The 22180-nt window shown below is 49.2% G+C and overlaps 1 protein-coding gene across 1 annotated transcript in view; it reads right to left on the reverse strand.

Annotated features, from left to right (window-relative positions):
- The window catches only part of Xylt1 (xylosyltransferase 1), a 296492-nt gene extending 274533 nt beyond the window's left edge, over positions 1 to 21959 (reverse strand). Inside the window, exon 1 of the mRNA XM_050143246.1 lies at positions 21506 to 21959. Within this exon, the coding sequence (XP_049999203.1) occupies positions 21506 to 21850 (345 nt within the window). The 5' untranslated portion in view covers positions 21851 to 21959. The remainder of the gene's footprint in view (positions 1 to 21505) is intronic.
- Between the last annotated feature and the right edge of the window lie 221 nt (positions 21960 to 22180).

The following is a 22180-nucleotide window of genomic DNA, read 5'->3' on the forward strand; positions in this document are numbered from 1 at the left end:
GTACACACTGGTGAGCGCAGTGTGATCGTTTTGGTATGCACATGCCATGTGTAGTAAGCACACCAGGCTATTCACACCGCCCTAATCCCTATGTCACATATACCAGGAACCTCTGAACCAGTGTGCTTGCTGTGCGCTGCACACTTGAACTCACGCCTGCTATGGAACGCCATGTGGTGCCTTTTACCCCGCCTTCACACCACTCATCCTGAGCTCCAGGGGCAGCAGTCATTTCCTGCCTCCGTCTCTCCCCATGAGCATCCTTCCCTCCCAAAGGCAGCTGACTTGGACCTGACTGAGCTGGCGGAAAGATCTTCAAAACCCGGGGCTGGTTCTGAGGCAATGGCTCAGATGGTTAAGTGTTTGCTGTGCAAAGATGAAGACCAGAGTTCTGTGCCGAAAACCCATGTTATAAAAGCAAACAAACAAGTGCCTATAGCCTCAGTGCTGGGGAGGCAGAGGGGGTTCCTAAGGTTTACTGGTCAGTCAGTATCACCACAATGGCAGGTTCAAGGCCAGTGAAAAGCCTTGCCTCCAAAAAACAAGGTGGACAGTATTAAGAAATTACAGCCTCCAAATCCATGTACAAATACCTATGCACGCACGCATGAGCACACGCGCATGCACACATGCACACACACAACTCCTGACGCACTTGTTAATCAGAGGAGATGCTGTGTAGTGCAGGCTAGCCTTGAACCTATGATTTACCTGTCTTGCTTCAAGCACCCTAATGACGCCCTTGCCTAAAATCCAGAGTCACCGCCCTAGCCTCACTCTTAAAGCTGCTTCTGACCTCACACCGCAGTCTTCCTTCCACATGCCCTGGATGTACCCACCTCCCATCACTTCCTCCAGGAGGCCCCACAGGATATGTCTTCCCTTTCAAGGGAAAAGTTACCCACCATTCTCTGCAGCATCTGTTTGTGGACCCCGTAAAAATGTTTTTTGTTTATGATTTGTCCTCTCCCATCTACAAGGAAGAGACTTCTGGTTCTTCAGAACATTTCATACTCAGACCAGCAGGAGGGACCAGTGGGTAAAGGTGTTTGTTACGAAGCCAGACAACCTGAGTTCAGTCCCCAGGATCTACATGGTAGAAGGGAAGGACCAACTCCTGAAGATGACCTCTGACCTCCACAATCTGCTGTGGCATGCTTGTATGAACTTGTGTAACTACTTGCAAGTAGATACACACTAAATGAAATGTAATTTTGAAAATATTTTTTTAATTTCATACTCTTTAGGCAATGTCTCATAGGTGCCAAGTGATTGATAACCATTTTTGAATAGAAGAATGAATGGCCATTGCCCAGTGAGGGACATATTATTATCACCTCATTTTGCCCTAGGGTCATGAAGCCCCAGTGTCTCCAGCAACATTAAGTAGAGTTGTATGGAAAGACCCAGATCTTTCTGTTATGGAAAGTGATTCTGTGTTCAGACAAGCCACCTTACCACCTCTACTGCGTACCCAACTCTTCTCAACCTCTGTTCCTCACAGAGCTGCGGCAAGGACTTCGTGAGATTACCAACCCCAGCTTTATTTTAGATAAGAAAATATTTATGTGTTTGTATTTGAAAATATCATCATGATTGGAGCCTAAACACCACCACACACACACACACACACACACACACACACACACACACACACTGACTCAGATTTTGACACCTGGCCCTCAGCTGGTGGCACTATTTCAGCTTGTGAAGCCTTCAAGAGGACGAACCCAGTTGGAGGAAGTAGGTCCCTGGGCCTGGATCCTGAAGGATGCATTATTCGTAGCCATGTCCCCTTCTCCTCTGCTTCCTTGACCTCCATGACATGAGCAGCCTTGGTCACATGCTCCCTCCTCCTTGATCTAACCCTCCTGCTGTAATGGGCAGAACCCTCTGAAACCAGGACACACAACAAACCCCTCCTTAGTGTGCTTCTGTCAGGGAGCCAGTCACAGGGACACACGGGGTCAATCAACAGAGCTAGTCTTCACAACCATTTTCCTAAGGAAGGGCCACTGAGAGCCCACTATCCAGGCTGAGCTCTGAGGCAGACAGGGGCAAAGAGACTGACCCAAACCACACCGAGTGGGGGGAGGGGGAGCACCCGAGGTCCAATCATGGTCTTGATTCCTACTGATGAGCCAGTGTTGCCTGTTCAGACACGAGGGGGGCTTAAGAAGCCCAGAATGCCACATGCAGCAGCCACAGTGAATCACAAGCTCTCGAGGGTCAGGCCTGATTCCAGAATTCTGCGCCCACATCTTCTCCAGCTTCTGCAGCTGCTCAGGCAGGGAAAGAGAGGGCCCAGGAGCTTCTTAAAGTCTTCTCTCTAAAGACTCAGGGCCCCTCACAACTATACAACCTTAGACCCAGCACGGAGACTCACCAACCCTCTATGGCAACAGCCCAACCCAGTCAGCCCAGCTGCCCACACTATTCCTAGAGCTGGGCCAATCAAACCACTGTCAAGCTCAGGGGCCACAGCCTGGCTCCCCAGACCAGATAAGAGGGGGTTTGGCATTCCCAGGCTTAGAGGGGAAGGCAGCCTCATCCCCACCTACTCCAACTGTCTCCTTCCCCCCAGAGAACCTGCAGATCGGAGTCTCTGAAAATGCTTCTCACAACTCAGTTAGTGGGATCGATTAATTATTCACAGCCTTGCTTCTCTGCAAACTCCTAGACTGTCGCTGTCAGCAAGAGAGTTTCTGGACTCTGCCCAAGAGCCCTGCTCAAGCTGCCAGGAGGCCCTGTGTTGCCTTCTTTACAACCTCTATAGCCCACCACCCCCTGCCCAGCTCAGCACAGGGTTCAGGGACAAATGGGAAGTCCCTCAAGGGAGAGACATCCTAGGCGTGGTCTGCCCCAGCCTTCATGACTCACTCCAGCTCTGGGGCAGTGTCTAACCTCCACACAATCCAAATGGGAAACAGGGCTCAGAATCCCGGCCCCTACGCCAGGTTGGGGATGTGTCCTGCACTATGGAACCACACAGGCCGTGAAAACACTGAGTTCTACGGAAGAGGGGGACTTGGGAAGGCTGCCCAGACCCACTGTCAGTCTGCCGAATTCGCGGTAAGATGCTTGGAACTTGGCAGAAACCGTCAATGCTTTCTGTGGGAAAAGCCAGGCCGACTTCCGAAACATTTCCTCATCCCAGGGAGAGAGAAAGGCTAATCCCTGACCCTCAGAAAACACGGCCGGGCTCTGAAGTGAGACCCTTTGGAAACATACCATATTTAAAACTGCCCAACACACTCCAAGCCTCGCAGAGATGCTGGGGCAGGGCTCTCCTGAAGTCAAAGGCCCCATTCCTAATGAGATGCAGCTCAGATTTAATAGGGTGTAGGGGCAAAAGAGTATGGCCTGATGCAACAGAAATGCCTGGCTCTTGTAAAACCCACTCTAGAATTTAGTAAAGCTATTCACTAAACACCTTCTCCCCACCCTCGTTATCCCTGGACCATCACGACCAGCAATATAAGCACTTTACAGTATGTAACACATCTGGCCATGTGCTCAATTGCAGTCCATCTCTCGGCAGAACCCTCTGCAGGAGGTGGGCCCCATCCTCCCATTTTACAGATGCAGTAGCTGGGGACCTGTGCATAGCATCTCTTCAGCCACACAGCTGCTAAGTGGCAGAGCCAGGCCTAGAACTTAGGCAGCCCTGTAAAAAAGGTCTTCTGCTTATCTTTGCCCACACAACCCACTTATCATGACTTCACCACGCTGTGTGTTCCGACTGAGATGAGCAGGGACATTTGTGGCATGGTATAAATATGTCGCTTGTGCTTCCTTTCACACACAGAGAGAAGTGCTTCTGAGCCCAGGCACAGCCGGCCCTCCACAGACTGTGAGTCCAGGCCCCTCCGACTTTCCATCCCACTACAGCGTCCCCAGGTTCACCTATATCCAGCGAGTCCCAAACAGTACTGAGAGATCTCAGCATCCAGTGATGGGATGTAAAGGCCATGCCGCCATACCCCTCCTCCACCAGGCTGAGAGGTGGTGCAAACCTGCCCCGAAGCAGCTGTGCCACTCCGCTGGAGTTACTTCCCCTCCCTGTGCATCACTTCCTCTATCCACACACTGCAGGACAGCCTGGACGACACTCACATTTTTACTAAGAATACCAATCGGAACTCGTGCAATGCACACTCGAAGAGGGCATAGCACACCACGAGGTCCCAGACTGTTCAGAGCCCAAGAGACCAAGTGCTCTCCCTATCTATTACAGAAACAAGCAGGCAGTGAGAAAAACTAGACAATCAGAGCAAGATCCAGCTCCAGAAGTCCTGGTTTTTGTACTCCAGTTCACTGTGCCCTACTCCAGGGTGGGAAGACAGGACCCAGCATAGCAAACTCCCACCCATGCTATAGCCAAAACCAGGATGATGGTTCAGATAGGGTTGCAGAATACCACTATCAAATACAAATGCCCAGGAGAGCTGGGTCTGGTGGCACAGGCCTATCATCCATGCTCAGAGGCAGAGGCAGGAGGATTGCAAGTCTGAGACCAATCTTGGCTATAAAGTGAGTTCAAAGCCAGCCTGGGCTATATGAGATGCAGGAGGGGCATATACCGAAAAAAGAGGGAAGAGGGAGGGAAGAAAGAAAGGGAAAGGGAGAAAGAATGAGGGAGAGAAGGCAAAACATAAGGAAGGGATGGGACACAGAACCTTTTGATGCAAGGATGAGGTGTGTGCTGGTGAGGTCACTCTGCAGGGAAGGTGAGGACTCCAAAGCCACTGCAGGAGGAAGAATGGCTTTGCTGGAAAATGGGTACAGTGGACGCCCAAGAAATTCTGCGAAGATTTCAAGGAGCATGACGGTCTTGTCTTAGGTTCCTGTGCTCAAGGTCCTCCTCCTACCTGACTCTCCAATGATCTTAATAAAACTGGGGCAATGGGCTCATTGTTAATAAAATGGGAATAGGAACCTCACCAAACAGCTTGCATTCCAGTGATTTGAGCGATGAGGGACATTCATGAATTGGTGAATACCAAGACCTCGTTCGGATCCTGATTCACCACCCATTTCTGTCTTTTCTTTCATGATTGCCCCTTTCATTTATCCTCGATAACCTGTTTTTAAGGTAAACGTTGGCCTCTGGGCTTTGCCACTTTCAGCTTCTCTGTTCCATATCTAAAGTTAACTTGCTTTGAAAATGGGCTCTGCATTTGCTGGGCACAGTGTTAGCATTGCCTATCAGACTGGGATGTGAGCTGTTCCCATTGCCGCTGCATTTCATCTGAAGGGGCCATGTGATTTCTTCCTTGATAGGACTGATAGTGACAGAATTCCTTTTGCTGTTTGTTTTTTGAGACGGGCTGAAGTAATCCAGGCTGGCCTCTGCGGTGGTTTGAGAGAGAATGGCTCCATAGGCTCATATATTTGAAAACTTAGTCTCCAATTGGTAGAACTGTTTGGAAAGGATTAGAAAGTGTGGCCTTGTTGGAAGAGGTGCATCACTGAGGGCAGAGCGCCTGCCAATGCCAGTGTGCCCTTTCTGCCTCCTGCTTGCATAAGCTCTTAGCTGTCCCCATAGCCATACCTTAGCCATGTATTTGATCTGCCATCACGATCCTAACCCTCCGAAACCATAAACTCAAATTACACATTTTCTAAGTTGCCTTGGTCATAGTGTTTAGTTACAACAAAAGAAAATTAACCGAGCTATGCCCTAATTTATCATGTACCCAAGGATAAGCTTTAACCTCTGCTCCTCCTGCCTCTTCCAAATGCTAGGATTACACGTGTGTGTGGCCACACCCGTGCTAGAGTTCAATCCTGGGGATCAACGAGTGTGAGGCAGGCACTGCACCAGCTGGGCCAGACCCGCAGCCCTAGACACGTCTTATTTATCAGCTTACATGCCTATGTGATAGCCTTCTCCAAATTTCCAATCGCTTGCTATTCTACAAACAAGGCCAGAAAGAGTCCCTCTTTTGAAATATATCAGTTTTCTTCTGAGATCAAGTCAGTCATGCATTTTAATGAGGACAGCTCATAACATCTAGAGAGTGGTCTCTTTTATTTTGTATTTGTTTTTAGAGACAGTCTTACAAAATCCGAGCATGTTAGCTTCAAATTCCACACGTAGCAGAGGTTGGCCTTGAACTCTTTATTCTCCTCCCTCCACCACTTAAGTGTTAGCATTACAAGCATGCACTTACCACAGTCAGTTTAGAAAGTAGTCTTGATAGAAAAGATGGGACTGTCGAGATGGCCCAGCAGATAATGATAAAGAAGAGGTCACAGGGCCAGCGAGATGGCCCGGCAGGTAAAGGCACTTGCCACCAAGCCTAGTAACCCTGGCTCAATTCCCAGAACCCAAGTTAGAACTCTTGCAAGTTGTCATCTGATCTCCACACGTGTACCACGGTGTTCTCTCCCCCCCCCCCCCTCTCTCTCTCTCTCTCTCTCTCTCTCTCTCTCTCTCTCTCTCTCTCTCACACACACACACACACACACACACACACACACACCTTCATAAAGAGTCCTAATAAATACTATGGTTCTGAGATGTAGTAAACAAACCATGAAACTGGGGTCAGGGAGCAAAGCCACCCAAACTGAAAGGCTAAGTATTTCATGTCTAGGATTCCACATTCCAGGGTCTTAACCCCATATAAAAAACTACAACCGAAACTGCCCAAGACTGAGTCAGATGTAACAGATTGTGGCCGAAATGGGATTTCATGTCTCCTTCCAGCACAAAAATCCATATTTCACCCCCCTCAAAACTAACAAGAACATCCGCAAGCCTATCCTCTCGTGACACAGGTGAAGCCTGCTCACTGCAAGCAGCAGGACCTGGGGCCAGGCTTCTTAACCAGCCAGGATGTTACTCTGGTGCCGAGAGCTGGCTGCAGACAAAGCCGACAGGCCTCTTTAACAAGCTCCAGAAAGAATATGAAGTCATTGTGTGTAGCCAGCGCCAAGCAAACCTGAAAGACGACAGATCGAAGGGAATCCTTGTCCCAACCCTGTCAGCAGCTGTGACTGCAGAAGTGGGACAGGAAATGGAAAGTGACCTGAGCTCAGAAAGCAAGGCAGATCCTGGGCGGCTAAACAATGCTGACACTGCAAGGATGCCAGGGCCTTAGATGGAGGCCAGCGCTCTAACGTCCTGCGGCCCACGGCATACGCAGTCCCCAAAGGGACCACTCCAGCACTATGTTTCAATGTAAAATGACACGTGTCACTGCAGGCTAGAGATCTTATGGCGGAGGCTGCGCTCATCTGCTTCCTAGCAAGAGTACCAGAACAGCTAGGGATAAATAGAAGTCAATCAAAGCAGAAACTGATGGGGATGGGGGGAAAAGGCTTGATTCTGCCAGGCCTGTTTTGCTGAGTAAAGATAATGGCTTTCTGGACCATATGACTTCAGCATAAGAAATTAATTGGTGGCAGTTAACATCAGAAAAAAAAGAACAAAGAAAACAAAGCAAAACAGTGAGTAAATCAATTTTGCTCATGGATATTTATTTAATCAATGTTGTGTATTCTCCAAAGACACATATAGGAATGCTCAGGGCAAAGCTGGCATGTCGGCTCAGCAGATAAAGGTGTACACCGCCATGCCTGAGACCTGAGTTCCATTCTGGGAACCTACATGGTGGAAAGAGGCAACTGACTCTTGGCAAGTTCTATTCTGAACTCTGTGCATTCTCTCTCTGTCTCTGTCTCTCTATCTCTCTGTCTCTGTCTCTGTCTCTCTCTCACACACACACAATGAATAAATTCTAATATAATAATTTCTTTTTTAAAGAATGCTCATAGCAGCACTATTTCTAACAGCCACCAACTTGGGGACCAGCTAAAGGCCCATGAACAGGCAGCAGGCAGCTCTTAGGTAGTCCCAGGTTCCATGCCCAGCACTGAAAAGGAAACTAAATAAAAGTTAGAACTAGAATATATCTTCACACTCAAAGTAGCTGATAATCCAATCTGCAACAGTCAAATTAAATCAGCTAGGAATCCTTCACCGTGAGCAGGTACGAGCAGATGCCAGTGTCTTTTGGACTATTTAATAATAAAGGACAGGTTCCAATTATTTTTTCTTCCAGCTGGCATTGTGTTTGTGTCTAAAGTGACACCCATCTGATAGACTGAAGGACAGGACCCCCATTCAAATTCAGCCTCCCTGGGATGGCACACTCCTACAGGGCACCTTTGCTATCCAACCCACTCACATCAACATCAGCTGGCAAGACACGTGGCGGTCAACCTGCAGCCAAATCGCCACTGGACACTCTGGGAGGGATAGGGCCAAGCCTGGCTTCCATGCAATTCCCAGAGAATATGTAGTTCATTATTTTTCTCTCTGTAAGCAGCTGGGTCTCTCTGAAATTCGAGTCTGTAATAATTGCTGTAATTATTATTTTAATACAAATCAGCAACTTATCAAAATATTACACTCTGGATGTTACTTCTCTTCCCCACTGTGGATGGAGGGTGCCTGCCACTCACCCTGCCCAACAGAGTGAGGATGGGGGGTCTGGGCCTCTCAGCACGGAGGACTGTCAGGTCTGAATGTGTCTGAATCCTCCCTTCAGCAACAAGAAGTCACACTCTGGTTTGGCATCCCTGACTTGAACTCGGTGCTGGGTCACAGGAGTTCCATCCCCGAACTGGGCAAATGGGGCCAACTTCCTGGTAGAGTGGGTTTTGCAGAATGTCTCAGAGAATGTGCTTCATTAAAATCGTCTGCCAGAAATGCTGGTTACAGTTTTCTGGGCAAGCATGAGGACAATGGCACATAAACCCTGAGTGTGTCAGAGTGCATCTGTAACCCCCGTGCTGGGGAGAGGCACAACCAGATGACTGAACCCAAAAACTCCTGGTTCAAGGAGTGAATGACAGAACACACCCAAGACTTACCTATGACCTCCACCCACACCCAAACACAAACACATTTGCACACCGCTCCCCACACACCCTATCTATGGAACCCGGAATTTTGACATACAGGTTCCCAGGTCACGCTGCCTGTGTCAAAATTCCAGGACCACTGTCGTGTAGCGTGGCGTTGCAGGCCTCAGTCTCTCAAAAGAAATAGAGATCAGGGAATAAAGAAAACAGGAGCTGGCCCAGCACCCACTGGATAAGGCTATTGTAAATGACTGAACGTGATAATCCCTGAGATTCTGCTTAGCATGGCACACACTGACATCTAACAGATAACCACAATTGTTAGGATGCTATTTTGAGAGTTAAAGCAAATCCTGTTAAATGGCCCACAAAAGCCCATCCACTGAAGGTGTGGTCTCAAGAAGCTAGCTCGGCTGAGGGGATGGAGCCTGTGCGAAGCAGGGCTTCACTGAAGGAAGCTAGGAGACCAGCGTGAGCCGGGTCATCTCCCCAGCCTTCAGGGAGTCAATCATAGCCCTTTACCACAGCAAAGGGAAGTTGACTCATACCAACCCCAACAGCAGTTTCAAGTGAGAAGGATTAGCAGGGTGGCCCCAGGGTGTTTTGGAAGTCCCTGCAGAAAGGAAAGTCACACCTTCCTCCTTCAACCTGTCCAGAGACCAAGAGAGGCAGGCACTCAGGAATAGGTATGGGTCTCAAATCAATAATTTGGGCTACCAAGTCAGTGTTTTAAAATGACCTTCTTCCTCCACTGGGATGAGGGGGAAGGTGGAGAGATGGGAGAGGAAGCCAGTTGGGTGCTGTGTTTCTCTCACCCACAGAGAGCCAGGTTTGCTTCTGGCTTCTGTCTTCCCCACTATTTTCCTGTATCTACTTTTGCTTGGACATTATCTCCCCTGATCACCCTCCTACCCCCTCCCACCCCCCCACTCCCTACCCCCTCCCATTCCCCCACCTCCTCACCCCCCCCCCTCAGTAAAGATCTGGCTTCCTTACAGCTGTCTGGCAGTTAGGAACCTTCCAAAAGCCCCAGCTGTCACCAGCTTTCTGACCCGGGAAGAGTTAGTAGTAACAGAAGCCAGGCCCACCTGCAAACCGCTCTGTGTTCACTGAACCCCTTTTGTTGAGCAGTCCCCACCGTCCTCAGACTGCCTTGCCTTCCTCATGAGAAGACATGAGAATGCCAGGAGAGAGGGTGCGGCTCCCATCCGACCTGGAGTGGAATCACCTGCAAGCCAAAGGGTTTCTGTCTGGGACACCAGCTGCTTCTTCCCAGCCAGAGATGAAAGACAGCGTGAGTGGGAGGCAGTGAATAGGCCTTTATTTCAAACCGAACATCTGCAAAGCCTGGGCCCCCATGAGAATATAAAAAACAAACAAACAGAAAACAGCTCAAAGTCTGGCAAAGGTTAAAAAAAAAGGTTTCCTATTACACCTCTACTCAGTAAAACCCCACTTCACCAGTAAAGATAAAAATAGAAACCGTAGCTTCTACATCCCCAAAGAAAGGGCACGTAATGAGCAACCTCTATATTTGGTGATCCATCTAAGCTGGTTTTAATACTATCCTTAAATAATGCACACAGAGCTCTCCCTTACAAAAGCTTTGGTTTATTTGATAAATGCCGGCGTGGTTGAGCGCTGAGTCGCTATGACATGCTCTCACCGTCCCCGGGCGCTGGGCCATCCTCACTCCCCACCTCCCTCTTCATGAGAAGACTAGGTGTCTTCATCGCTCTTTGGAGTTGCTGCTGACATCTGTGTGGTGGTTCTGTTACCCCGGCTCTGAACTGCAGAGTCTTGGTTCTGGGTTAAGTTAATGCCATCATTTACCAGTCTGTCTGGGGACCCGTTCATCACAGCTAATTTCGTGTTCAGTGCAGAGTGGACCGGAGTACACAAACTCAGCAGAAGGCACGAATCCCAAAGACTCGCCAGGAGGGCTGAGAACTAAGTCACAGAGAACACAACTGGGAGTCCTCCTCAGGAGTCTATGCAGAAGCAACACAGCCACCAAAGACATGTCAGAGGGCCTATGGCCCTCCCTTCCAACAGGTCCAGAGGCCGGCGATGGTGGCGCACGCCTTTAATCCCAGCACTTGGGAGGCAGAGGCAGGCGGATCTCTGTGAGTTCGAGACCAGCCTGGTCTACAGAGCTAGTTCCAGGACAGGCTCCAAAGACACAGAGAAACCCTGTCTTGAAAAAAAAAAAAAACCCAACAGGTCCAGTACAGTTCCTCCCAGTGTCTGCCTCAAACCTTTTCCACTTGGATTTCAGAAGAAAACAACACAGCTATGTATTAAAATATGTGTGTGCATGTTCATATATGCAGTGCTGTGTGTGTGTGTGCGTGCGTGCGTGTGTGTGTGTGTGTGTGTACATGCACATAAGAGGACAACCTCAGGTGTTGTTCTTCAGGCACCATGACTTTTGAAACAGTTTCACTGACCTGCGCTCACCTATTAGGCTGCCTGGCCCAGTAAACCCCAGGGATTCAACTGTCTCTGCTTCCCCAGCATGGAGATTACAACCATACACTACAACACCTGTTACTTGTTTATTTGTTTTGTTTTTAAGATTGGCTCCGAGATCAAATTTAGGTCTTCGTGCTTGTGTGACAAACACTTTGAAGACTGCGCCACCCCACAGTCGCACCATAGTGATAATCAGAACAGCCAACAATCTTCAAACAGGTTAATGGGACATTTACAAAAGTCATTCTCCAAACCCAGTTGGAATCCAGTTAGGACTGGGGTTGGCACCATGATGTTTATAGTCTGGGAAATCACTTCTTCCTACCTGCTTGCCATGTGGCTCACATGCGAAACTACAAGAGGCTGACATTTAGAGAAACACAAAGCTATTAGCATTTTTAAATGTGCTTCCCCCCAAGAAGTGGTGGAGGGTGCACCAGCAATGACACAGGTGCTGTTTCTTGGTCTGGGTGTGGGTGTCTTGGGTGTGCTCAATTAGTGACCATTTATCAAACCATGCATAGAAAAGGGGGAGAGGGAGAGGAAAAAAGGGGAGAGGAAAAGACAAAGATTGAGACCACAGAGCAGTTAAGCCAACATAAAATCAAGAATTGTAAAACTTCTATGCAGACATAAATAGCCGCAGCCTTTTGTAGATAGCTATGATAGCTTTATTTTTTTTTCTTTTTTTGTGTACTAGTAAGGAAGTCGGGGCCTTGCACATACTCAGCTATGTTCCCAGCCCCCAGAACGTCTGTGTGAGAGCTGGTAACCCTCCTGAAATCACTGGTGAATTGACAGCAGTGTCTGCGGATTATCTGGGATTCCTGCAGCCAGTGTGGAACTCCTCTAGCAAAAAGCATCCTTCCAAACTATATCCTCAACCCGAAGTAAGCAAAATATACACCAAAAATAAAAAGAGCAGAACACAACTGCTCCACCCTAAGCTCAGCCCTCCTCCAGACAGGGCATCTGACTTTCCCCGACACATCGATGGCTGCCTTCACTCTTGAATACTTTAAATTTCATTATGATTATTTTGCCTGTGCATCCTCCTATGTCCCAGCCACAGTCAGCAGAAAGCAGGGACCCAGCTAAGCCTCCCGCATTTTACACAGTGCCTGGCACACAGCAAGCCCTCAAACAAGGAATCAATGTGGACGGCTTGGGGATGGACGGATCCTCTAGTGAGTTTCATTCATTCATGCATTCATTCAGTCACTCCATCAGTCATCATGTGGACATGAGGAGCACAGACGGGGGTGGAGGTAGACAATTCTAGATACCCTGCTGCTCACAAAGTGGAAACCTCACCAAAATGCAGAACGCAGGATTCTATTTTCATCAGTGAGGTTTGTCTTCTGAACGGTCTGGGGTTTGAGAGAATTTACATACCCTGGGGCTCCACTGTCTCTAGCACGCGAAGGGTCAGCAAAAGCAGCTGAGGTGACGACTGACAGGTAGGTGCTCTCAGCAGTCCATGATGATCACACATGTCTGGCAAACAGGTTGCAAACTCAACAGACCAGCAGAATTGCTCAGTAAAAGAGTTTTTTTTAAAGGATCTTGAGAGAGGACTCTAGGAATTGGGAGGTTCAGGGTATGACCATTTCCATCTTGGTGACACAAGACTGTTATCCCTTGTAACTTTTAAAAGAATTACAGAAATCCAAACAGACTTATGGTACTTATTATATAGGCAAAGATTTGCAATCCCATGAATGGATGGACGGAAAGACAGATGGGTAGATGGACGGATGATTCATGTATGTATAGATAAACTGATAATAGATGGACAGAAAAATAAATACACATATTCAAGCATGTGTGTGGATGGATGCCTATGTAGATGATAGATGGATGGGTGGATGGATGGATGATGCACAGATATTGATGATGGGCCAGAGTTACCATTCATCACCAAGGCCCATAAGGTTGTATCAAGGCCACAGAGTTTCAGACAAGGAAACTGAGCCCCAAATACATAAAGACAATGTCAGAGCCTGGCCTCTATCATAAATGGCACAGAGTCTACCTTTCAGGCTGCATTTGACTGGCCACAATTACTAACCTGTGTGCTCAAAATTTCAGCCACAATATGGGGAGCTCAGACCTTTTGAGTAGAACAAATCAGCCATCAGATCTGGAGGTTCTAAAATAGCAGAAGACTCAAAGCTTCTGGGGCCCATGATGACACTAATTCCCACTCCCTTTTTCCAAAGAATACCTCTCTCTTGTATGCAAGAGGCCATCTCTCATCCGAGTTTAGCAGAGAATTTTCTGCTAGTAGGCTGCTTATGATTGTGACTCTAACTCTTGCCTGCTACACTCATCCTCCAGGAGGGTTTGTAGTAATGGGTGGATGAATGGATGGAAGAAAGGAAGGATGGGTGGGTAGATGGATGAATGGATGGATGATGAATGAGTGGAGAAGTAGGTGTATAGGTGGTTGGATGGATGGAAGGAAGGAAGGATGGATGGATGGATGGATGGATGGATAGATGGATGGATGGATAAATGGATGATGGATGGGTGAATGAGAAGGTGGATGGATGGATGGATGCATGCATTGATGCATTCATGAACCCATGGATGATCTGATGGATTGTTGAAGGGTTGATAAATGCGCGAATGGATAGGTGAATAGATGTATGTAAGTATCCATGAATAAATGGCAGGAAAGTGGGGCTAAAAACAAGTTATTTACCAACAGTGAGCCGGACAGAGACACAGACACAGTCTTTGTAGTCACCACACTTCAACTCCTAGTTTGGACTCTCCTCACGGATTTAACTTTCACCCAATTAATTGCACAAACTTATTATTTCTAGCCAGTAAAAACAGATGAGATACCGGCCTTCGCTTTTAAGCTGGTGTAAAGGATTAGGTAGTAGAACTGTCTAACCAATCCACAATGTCTGGTACAAGATAAATAGTCAAGAATACAAGTTACCCTCGTTATTAACATTATCTCCTCCGCCATTATCACAGCTGCCATGTGAGCGTATCTGTGGTAGGAAACCATTACATCAACTTTGGCTTTACAGCACAGGAGCATAGGAAAGATCCGCAAGCAGACAGAGATAGGTCTAAGCACACTGCCTCATTAGCATCCCCTGACTCATTAGCCTGGATTAGATGCTCAGATAAGCCAGGGTCACCTGACTGGGGCAAGCCAGATCTCAGGGACAAATCCACTTCATTGCCTTCAAGAGGCCTGGGTGGATGGGGAGACATCCTCGAAAGAATTAACTGGCAATGAGTTCCCAGCTTTCTCCACCTGGTCAGGGACGGGCTTCTGATTCTGGGGCTGATTGTTAGCAGTCTCGCCTCCCTCCTCCCCACCCCGCCAGGCTATGGTAACACCCACCTACCTCCTACCACCTTTTTATGACTCTGTGACCCAAGGTAGAAGGCTGGGCTAGCTACGGGGCTCACAGGGGCACAGCTTGGGATGTTTCCACAGGCAAACAAGTAGTGCCTGTTGCAAGAGGAAGTACCCACATGGACTGCATGTTCACAGAGATAACCCTTGATGCAATGGCCCAGGCCCTGGCCTTCTCCAGAGATAACCACTGAGCGGTTTAACTGAGCATAGAGTGGTAGGAACGGCTGAGGATCCTTTCCTAAAAACCTTACACAACACCTCCCTGTCCCTAGTCCCTCTTTCCTGAATCTAGGACCCCTTCCCCGGGCAGGACTCAGAAGTCATAGTCAGCTCCTCTGTGTTTCACTAGAGGTCACACTTTCTGCTTCCTTTCAGAATCTATAAAACCTTGTCTTCAAATAGAATGCACAACAAAGGGTACAGCACAGCAGGGACCAGGATGAACAAGTCTATGTACCCAAAATGGGCCTCGGAGGACTGTGCTTCCCAAGGTATCATACTTCATATTTCACTGAACTCGAGAATGTTGTTAAAGGGGTAGTTTTGAGTGCTCTTGTCACCCAAACAAGGGGTGCCACATGGTATAAAGGATATATATGCTCATTTATTTGATTATAGAAATGTGTGTGTGTGTGTGTGTGTGTGTGTGTTTAAAAGCACCACTGGACTCCTTCAATATATGAAACTAAAGTTTAAAACACACACACAAAAAAAACCTTGCCTTTGGGTTTAAGCAACTTGCTGGAATCAGTGGAGTTCTGGGGTGCTGGGGTCGGGTGATGACATAAAGAATGTGGAATAGACTATTCAGAGTGTGGACTGCCTAGGTTCAAATCTCAGCCCCGTCGCTTACCACTGTGCAAGTCACATCGTTCTTAGGGATCTCGCTCTTCTCAAGACTGAACAGTTTTTAGGAGTCTGTTAAAGTGGAGCGAGGGCTTTCAAGGAGCCTACGGCTACGTGAGAGGGTTTTGTGAAGCTACACAGACAGGGAGCTCAGAACTGGGCGGCACAAGGCAAAAGGCAGCCTGGGATCGCTTCCTAGTTTCTTCATCTACATGAGCACAGCAACAGTTGTGTAACAGCTGCCTGGAGGGAGGGGTGCCCGGTGGCACAGTGAGATGCTGTCCGCAGAGCCCTTTTTCATGCCAGCACTATAACAAGTAATCCTAGGGCCAACAACTCCGAGTCCAGCACACCCAGTTTCAACTTTGTATGAGATGAGCAACAGAACACAGGGCACCTTGCTTCCTGGAGTGGAGGTGTAGACGTTGAATGGCTAGCAGAAGGAGGGATAGCCTGCTGTAGAGAGAGGCAGAGACATAGGACATACATACATGCACACAGACAGACAGATTCACGCGCACACACACACACACATACACACTGGGTGAGGATTTGGTGGGAATAAATTTAATAGATGCAAAAGCCTAAAACACCAAGATAATGTCTGGCATACAGCCAGTGCTCAATAAATGTTACTCTCCTCTCTACCTCATTCTGTCCTGTGCCAAGGCTGGCCCACGCCAAAGGACCCTGAGGCATTCTACTGCAGTTTTGCTCCACTCTATTGTGTGGGGAAAACTAAGTAACTTTGAAAAAGCAAATGTTTATTCCACACTCTTGGGTTTCCTTCTGAGAGACCAGCTGGCACTGGAGTGTCAGTCTGGGCCCAGAGCAAGTCAGTTCTCATGAGTCAGGGCCTTTCTCCCTCTTCATCCCACGGAGGTGGCTCCAAGTTACAGAGAAGCTGAGAGAGACCTGCCCAGACCATGGAGGCAAGACAGTACAAAGCTGGGACCTGACCCTCTGTATATCAGAAGGTGTCCTGTGGACTCTCACATTTGTGTGGGGCCTACCACATGTTCCAGGCGTGGCGGAACACATCTATAATTCCAGCACTGAGGAGGTGGTAAGAGACAGATCCTTAGAGCCCATTGGTGAGCCAGCCTTGTGGAATCAGTGAGCTTCGAGTTCAGTGAGAGACCTTGTTTCAAAAACGGAGCTTGGTAATGATGGAGGTTTCCCAACATTGATCTTTGGCCTCTACACAGAAGCATACATAGATACACATGTACCCAGATACACATGACTACACACCCATATGACCATGAATGCATACATAAACATGTATATACACACACAGTTACACAGAGATCGGGGGAGAAGGAAAGGAAAAGGGAGAGATTATTAAGGACAATCTGATGGCTGGTGGCCCCCACCCTGCACAGCTGGTGTATTGGTGGGGTATCTTGGATTCTCTGCACATAGATTTACAATCCTCTCGCTGTAGAAACTTCAGAGTAGACAGGTAGAGTCATACCGCAGAGGTAGACCTAAAGATACTTCAAACTCTAAATCACACACACGGACCCCACACACTGATTTCAACTTTCTGCTCTAACTAAAGTCACCGATTTTCTTTCCCATTAAGACTATGTATCAAACTTAAACAATCCCCGGAAATATGAATTTTAAGCCTCAATTGGTCTCCAACTTGAAAATTACCAAACATGTTACCACTCAACCTTCTAAAGGTTTTTTTTAAAAAAAAATGAACTGACAGACCAGGGATAAAGCTCGCAGTGTGTAAGCGGGGAAGGAGAGTGACTACATACATGTATACACAGCCTGAAATATCCTACCTCTTAAACACTCTGAAACGCAAATTTCCCACGCACAGCCATGACATTGTGAGCGGAAAATTCTAACCCTGATTCATGACAGGTCACAGCTAAAAGACAGGCACAAATAATGTGCAAAATTACCTTTCAGCCATGGATATAAGCATACATGGCATACAAATGAAGTGTTCAAGCCATGCGTGGTTGCATATAGTTATAAGCCCAGAAGGGTCAAGATTTTGTCACTAGCCTAGGCTACACAGCAAGACCAGAAGGAGCGGGGGAAGGGGGAGGAAGAAAGAAGAAAGAGAGAAAATGAAAATAATTTTGTTTACTTTTTTGTGTTTAATTTTGGGTCCCACCCTTCACCATACCTTGCTATTTACATGCTAATATTTCAAAATATCTTTCAAAATCCAAATTTCGAAACACTCCTTCATACAAAGTGCTTCAGATAATTGATACACAGCCTGTATTTATTATATTATCATTAAATTATATAACTACTTCCGCTTTTATTTATCTATTTTATTTAACATTTCCAGTGTGGTTAAAGCAGATGGCAATATCTGCAGTAAGACATACATTGTTCAAGGATACACACTTCTGTATACACAGTATACAGAAAATACTTTGCTCAGAAAAGACCATTCTGCTGGAAGTGAAGAGGAAGCAAGTCACCCGCCAGATGCTCTTTGTTTTGTTCTCTCGCATGCAAACATTTGGACAGAAAGAAAAGCTTTGCCTTCAACGCCACTGGAACCTTCTTCCAAAGTCCCTGCTGCTGTGTGAAAGAGTCCGGGGTTCTCTGAGAGATGGGAAGAATGAGAGATCCCTGCTGAAAAGTCGCATTTCAAAGGGGTCAGACTGCACAAAAACCCCGTTTACTGGAAGTGTGTAGCGGGCATGGATAATACAAAACTAGATTTCTTAAAGGAAACTTAGTAAGTAACAGTGTATCTGAGGGCACAAGGGATAAATGCTGGGACTACGGAGACTGGCAAGGGGAAAAACAATAAAGGTGTGACATTCACAGGCACAACTTTCATTTCCTCCCAAATCCATTCAAGACCTTCTGCTGGCTGATGTTTTTGACAGTCTCCTCATCCCTCCTACTTTACCTCATCCACGGCTCAGTGCTCTCTGTTTTATATTCCGAGACTACAGTAAAGTCCACGTCTTACTGAGATCCACAGAAAACTCCCGCTACAGAACTCAGCTGTAATCCGCTTCGAGCTAATGCATGAGTTCAGAGGGGCTGAGTGGAGAAGGGGATGCCAGCAAACCTTTGCAGGAATGCCCATCTCACTACCATCCTCTACCAGAGGACACACATACTCTGACCCTGCCTGCGTACAAACCTGGGCACTCCGTCCTTCCTTCTTAAGTGTCCCCAATGCCCATCGGCACAAGCTTTGTACACAAGCGCTGCTCTAAACAGAAAAGACCCACAGTTCAGAAGCTGCGAGAGGAGAAAGCAGCCAGGGGAAGCCGACAGGTACTGGTTAGGGAATACTTTATCCATAACAACTAGTTGGCACCCTTTGCCACCCACCCAGGCCATGACTGTCCACCCTACCCTGCCTGCCACAAAGTGGAACACAAAGATGAGCATCACTGTCCAAACATATGCTTCTGTGGTATTTGCAGAAGCCATCTGGGAAAAAAAAATCACAGCACGTGTGTGTGTGTGTGTGTGTGTGTGTGTGTGAGAGAGAGAGAGAGAGAGAGAGAGAGAGAGAGAGAGAGAGAGAGCGCTCCTGTGCCTGCTGACTTGTGCACATATGTGTGCACAAGTGTGTATCTTACTCCTGAATGCCCTTCTGGAATCCCTCTGCATCATCATGCAGGCAGAAAGCCCAGGCAGGGTCCAGAAATGAACAGCATGTTGCAAGGGGCCTCCGTGGTTGTTAGCAGTCTGTGGTTCTCTCTGCCTGCATCCCAAGCTCCAGCTCTGATGGACTTTGGGAACAGCCTGCCCCCTTCTGGTCTCCTTGAGCTCCACGAAAGGGCAGGGGTTGGGGTGGGCACAGCTTTAGGAGCATAGACCCCCAAGCTTTAGCCATCTTGTGCACAATGCAGCCCCTGGGGATGAACGTGAGCGAGGGGAAAGAGAGCAGAGGGGCAAGCATATGACAGAAAACTCAAGTCCAGGAGCGGCAACAAGACTGGACAGCTGACAACTACCAGGAATGGAAAAGTGAAAGAAAAAAAGAACAAAATGCATATATGTCTACGCGGGGAGGTAAAGAAATGGAGGCACTGGAGGACACAGGCGGGAGGATATATGCAAACCTACGGATAAAAGCGAAATTGTGGACAATCCCAGTAACTCTGCTGCTAGGACTGGGAATCCAAAAACACACTTAAAAGGGGAAGTGGCACCCTGCCACCCACCTTGCCAACTGCAGACCTGATGTGACTGGGCTAGGACAAGAGGGAATAAGACGCCTAGCTGAACACACATGGAGGGTTGCGGATCGCTTCAGAACATCGGGGAGTTATGAAGAAATTGTCAGCTGGCTTCTTTTCTTCCCTTCTCATTTATCTCAACAGGTGGTCTGCGTACCCTGAAAGTGCCTTCTGAACCCCATTTGCAGAAGGCACAGTGAGTCCCATGGTTCCCTCCCGAGCCTGTCTGTTTCCACACTGGGCCAGCAGTACATGCTCACAGTCTCTCTCACCACCCAATAGGTCTCTAATTCCAGAAGGAATATTGTTTCCCCCGGAACACACGATCAACTCTGGGAGTTCAAAGACAGCGAGTGCCTGGGTCCCCTTGGGTACAAACAAGAAAAACTCGGGGACATTGAAAACGCTCTAGTTCTCACCCACAAGCCTCAGTCTGCTCTGCACCACAGGTGAGGGCAAGACTTCTCCCTGGCGGCTACCCAGCAGTCAAATGCCGTCAGATCCAGTCCTGAGACTGCTCCAGTCCACAGGCAACAAGAGCTATGCTCAGGCAATAAGGGTCTAGACAACCACAAAGAACTTGAGCACATCAGAAAGCACTTCTGACATACAGTGTCAAGGTGGTCTTCAAAGAGCTGTTGGAGTGACAAGCAATAACAAGGACTGTTCTCTTCCTACAGATCCTAGAAACACTCCCCTGGTGGCTACTGCCCTTCAGATGCTAGGCAGTTCTCTACAGGGAACTGGGATGATGGACAGACAGTCACATGGCATATCGAGCCAGCTCTCAGACAGTCATTCATTCCCACGAAGAGCAGAGACCCTGTGCCACAGTTAGGGACTCAGTTTCCCTGCCCTCCTGGCTCAGACAAAGGTGAAACAGATACCCCCAAAGAAGTTGGGAACAGGGGAGGAAGACAAGCTGGCGCCCCACCTAGATAACCAGGTAGCCCTAGAAGAACTGTGGGAAACAGTTTCGGAACCCTGACTGTCTACATCCAAGCACACCCAGAGGTGTGATGATAGTGTAGTCAGACAAAAAGACAGTAAGTGCGACGGGTCACCTATGTCAAGTCAGAGACAGCTAGCTGGGACTGACAGGCAGTGCCCCGAAGCAGCGGATTCCGGAGGAGGTGAAGTCAGAAAGGGCAGGTGATGGCAAGGTTAGGGACTGAGGAAGGTGGAGACAGAAGCAGCAGACACCCAGGGAAAACAGGACCCAAAGTCAGATCAGCTACGAGTGACCCAGCGTTGATTTGGGTACCAGGGATATGGCTTGAGTGAGACACTCATTCCAGGTCCCTTCTCAGTCCACTGCAAACAGTTCAGACCAGAGAGGCTGCGTGGAGAACCACCCCTGAGCAGCGGCTGAGGATCGGTCACGATCCGATGCACGCACTCGGGTGGGAGTGAGGCTTCAACACCCCCATCTAGAGAGCAAGTAGGGCACCCAGCAAGAGTGACAGGGAACAGGACCCTCTTGAAAGCGCGTCTCCCCTGGAGCTCACTTTCCAGACCCCAAGGGGGCGGTCCTCGGACTCCGCACGGAGCAGCTCAGCTCAGTGCACGACCCTGCAGCTGCCCAGGGCAGCCAGGGCAACCAGGGCGCAGAGTCCCTTCGGATACCCGGACTAGGGTGGCAAGGACTGGTGGGAGGCGTGGGTAGGGTCTCCAATCTGTCCCTCTCTATCCGCGCGGCTACCGATCCCCTTCTGAAAGGGCACCTTACCCTCGCCCGGGCGGCCAGTGCCCCGCGGCTGCCAGGCTGCTGCGCGCGGGCTCCTCCGGGGCCGCCTCCCCGTGCTCCTCCTCCGCCTGCTCGGCCTCCGGGTCCTCCACGGGCTGCGGGCTGATGGGCAGCAAGGTCCCTGCGCTCCCGGCGAGGGGCCGCGGGCTGCTGCTGTTGCTCGGCTGCTCCCGCCGCTGCCCCCGCGCGCCGCCGCTCGCCAGCTCCGGAGTCCAGGCTGCTGAAATTCCACACCACCAGCGTCTGCAGCAGCAGCACCATGAGCGCCGCCAGCAGCGCCGAGTGCGAGCGCCGCGCCAGCCTCCGGGCGCACGGCGCCGCCACCATCTTCCGCGGCGGCCCGGGGCGAGCGGGGTGCCGGAACACCCCGGTGCGCGCTCTATCCCGGGGGCTCCGCGCTCGGGCCCCGCCGCCGTCGCCCGGGCTCGCCGCTGCTCCTCCTCCTGCTCCTCTCCTCCACCACCTCCACCTCCCTTTCCTCTTCTGCCGCCGCCGCCGCCTCCACCGCCGCGGCGCGGAGTTTTCAGACGGGCAGGGACCCGGACGTCACCAGGAGGAGGGGAAGGCGGGAGGCGGGCGCGGGGAGGCCGCGGAGGGGGCGCGGCGCGCGCGCGGGGACACGACGAGAGGAGGGAGCTAGCCCTGCGCGATTCTCCT

This window comes from Alexandromys fortis, unplaced genomic scaffold (genome assembly GCF_014885135.2).
Source record: "Alexandromys fortis isolate MF-2015 unplaced genomic scaffold, M_Fortis_MF-2015_v1.1 scaffold_45, whole genome shotgun sequence".
NCBI lineage: Eukaryota > Metazoa > Chordata > Mammalia > Rodentia > Cricetidae > Alexandromys > Alexandromys fortis.